This window comes from Lipophrys pholis, assembly GCF_963383615.2.
Source record: "Lipophrys pholis genome assembly, chromosome: 15".
Lineage (NCBI taxonomy): Eukaryota > Metazoa > Chordata > Actinopteri > Blenniiformes > Blenniidae > Lipophrys > Lipophrys pholis.
The window spans coordinates 24,218,138-24,220,775 of NC_137642.1; the positions used below are offsets into that span (position 1 = coordinate 24,218,138).

At 42.3% G+C, this 2,638-nt stretch overlaps 1 protein-coding gene across 1 annotated transcript; it reads right to left on the reverse strand.

Annotated features, from left to right (window-relative positions):
• Positions 1 to 1,095: 1,095 nt before the first annotated feature.
• LOC308120924 (transmembrane protein 229B-like) lies at positions 1,096 to 2,638 on the reverse strand. Its single transcript, XM_080481853.1, has 2 exons — positions 2,578 to 2,638; positions 1,096 to 1,717 (listed from the first exon to the last, which is right to left on the reverse strand). Exons 1-2 carry the CDS (start codon positions 2,627 to 2,629, stop codon positions 1,239 to 1,241), a joined length of 531 nt encoding a protein of 176 aa, XP_080337979.1. The 5' UTR covers positions 2,630 to 2,638; the 3' UTR covers positions 1,096 to 1,238.

A 2,638-nucleotide genomic window follows, 5' to 3' on the forward strand; every position in this document is an offset into this window, starting at 1 on the left:
TGCTTGGGTGCCATGATTGCTGTTACCCATTTTCTGTCGTCATCGTTTTGTCTTATTTTAGCATAAATTCATTCACAGTTTTATGGGTTTTTTAGCAGTGTTATGCAATTTATTGCAAGTAAAACTGGAGTTTATTGACGGTATGAAGAACTTCGGTTTGATTGTCCTGGAAGTTTCCACCTGTGGATTTCAGAGGAGTGAAACTTTCAGGCTAACATTGATCAAACCGGTAGATTCACTATGTTTAGATTTTTTTTTAGCACACCCCACATTGGTGTGCATAATATAAACAGAATGTAGAAACAATAAACATAATAATCTCTAATTCACTTGCATGTGTTAAAGCTAGATTGTAGCCCTCTAAATTTTTCTTTTTTTTATAAAATAATGTTAGCTATGCCTCTTAATCTGACTCTTTCTGATTTTATCTTTTACGAAGTGAAAGTTATGCATTCGTCTGCATGTATTTATTTATTAGTTTGTATGTATGTATGTGTGTATTTTACCAGGGACAATTTGTTATAATCCAGGAACCAGTCAATTAGGTTTTGGGACGTTAACAAACCGTTCCCGAATAAATCCTAAAAAACAGCAAAAAAATGTTCCCATACAAAGCGGATGAGAGAGGCACCTCATGGAGGAGATCAGCGTCTCTTGCCATGGAGACATACGCAGTAATTATTATTATTATTATTATTATTATTATTATTGTTATTATAAGAAGAAAGCAAAAAGAAGTTGAATTTCCATTTTAAGATTTGCAAAAAAAAATTCAAACAATTTTGAACAGATGTTAAAAAGTGCCATAATTAATCCCCCAAAAATGTAAGTACCATTGTTAATATGATTTAAAAAAAAAATTTGGGGGCGGGCAAACGATTCTGTTTGTGGTGAAATAAGTTGAGAGATATTTATATTTTATCCAAGAAATATTCCTGCTTGGTGTTGCATTAACTGAAAATCTCAACCTCAAGTACAGTATGTCGGACCCCAGTTCAAATCCCAGTTGCACCATCAAAACCATCCACCTTGAATGAATTAAAAAAAGGTGGTTTCCTACAGAAAGATGTGCAGGCACATGTGCAAAAGCCCAAAAAGAGTGAGAAATGTGATTTATTATGGCATGGATCCCCTGGAAACATCCATTTGACTCACATTTTCATAAAAAAAAAGTTAAAAATGTCAGTGTTTGTGGCAGAGATTGGAAGCACAATTCTCCAGATCGCGGCGGTTCCTCTTCAGTGGCGCAGCCTTATCCTCAGAGTGTTCCTGATCACGTGCTGCTCTGCTATGAATGCCGCCACCGTCCAGGGCAGTGCGTACTCCAGAGTCACCAGTCCGCCCACGTTGTACCTGTAACCCGAGTAATCCCAGGGACAAGCGCCCAGCAGCGTCAGCGCCGACCCCCAGCTGAACTCCCACAGGTAGATGAACAGAGTGTAGGCCGTCAGTCGCACCAGCAGGGGGCGACTCTGGGCGAGCAGCCGGGATCTTATGTTCTCCATGAGGTAGATGGCGGTGGCGTACATGGGCAGCGACCACAAGCTGCTGTGACCCGCCAGCCTGCGGTCCCGGCTGCTGCACCAGTCGCACACGGCGGTGAAGACCACCTCACAGAGGCAGCCGTGCAGCGCGTACACGTAGAGACGAAGCGTGGCGGCGAGGGGCCGACCGGGACCGTCGACGTGTGCCGAGGCCTCGTCCTCGACGTCGCCCCCTGCCACAAAAGATGGAAGTCACTGGACGTACTGAGCGCCCTTGCAAGGTGCAAAAGAAACATGTGCACTCGAGCATTTGGACCAATCTGAAACTGATTTTGTGAAGCCGCAATTATTTAGAGCGTTACTGTTCAAAGTTTAGGGGAAATCTGGGGGTCAGAGGGATGCCTTTTCCCCACATTGTAACTTTCAAGAAGAAATCATGACATGAAAAAACAGTTTTTGTAAAATGTGCTTGAAACGTTTTCAGAAGGTGTCAGTATGTATCTGCTCTAAAACAAAGGAAAAAAGTGTCCTTACTCAAAGGTTCTAATGCTTTTTCACTCATTCAGCCTATCACGTGGTCTCTAATCTAAATGAGTTTGACACTCCTGCATTAGTGTCTTTCAATGTATAAGTACATTTTATATAATTACTGATTAAGTAATCCATCTAGCTGTGTGTCTGTTTATCTATTGTCAAGTAAATGTCATTGTTGTTGTGAGCGACTATACAATCCTGCCTCAGTCCTCGACTCCAGGAGACACAGGTGCGCGTACCTGCTCCCTAATATGGATTACCAGCTAATAGCCCTGCTCAGCACATTAAAGGATCAGGAAATCTTCAACATGTTTTCACTCTGCACTTCAAATTGCGTCATCTACGAGCACAGAAACGGCTCTTCTCAACCGTCTCTATTCAAAAACAAATAAATAAGAAAACAGCAACACAATAGTGTTCTGCTTACCCCCATCACTTCTTTCACTCACAAAAAGATGCGATAGAAGTAAAAGCAGAATCCAGCCTAGAAGAAGTAAGAAGTGTGTCTCCCTGCAGTCTTTTTAGATAAAATGAAGGTGGGAATAGTTGGAAGTCTCACCTTGGCCATCATGACCTGGCGTTGTCCTCGCAGCGAGCCTCCTCGCCTCCATCCTCGGCCA

What these genes read in the sequence shown, in the direction of transcription:
- LOC308120924 (XM_080481853.1), bottom strand. Translation starts at nt 2,629, where the DNA reads ATGGAGGCGAGGAGGCTCGCTGCGAGGACAACGCCAGGTCATGATGGC. An exon ending in GCCAGGTCATGATGGCCAAG is followed by an intron (nt 1,718 to 2,577) that starts GTGAGACTTCCA and finishes CTTTTGTGGCAG; the next exon opens with GGGGCGACGTCGAGGACGAG.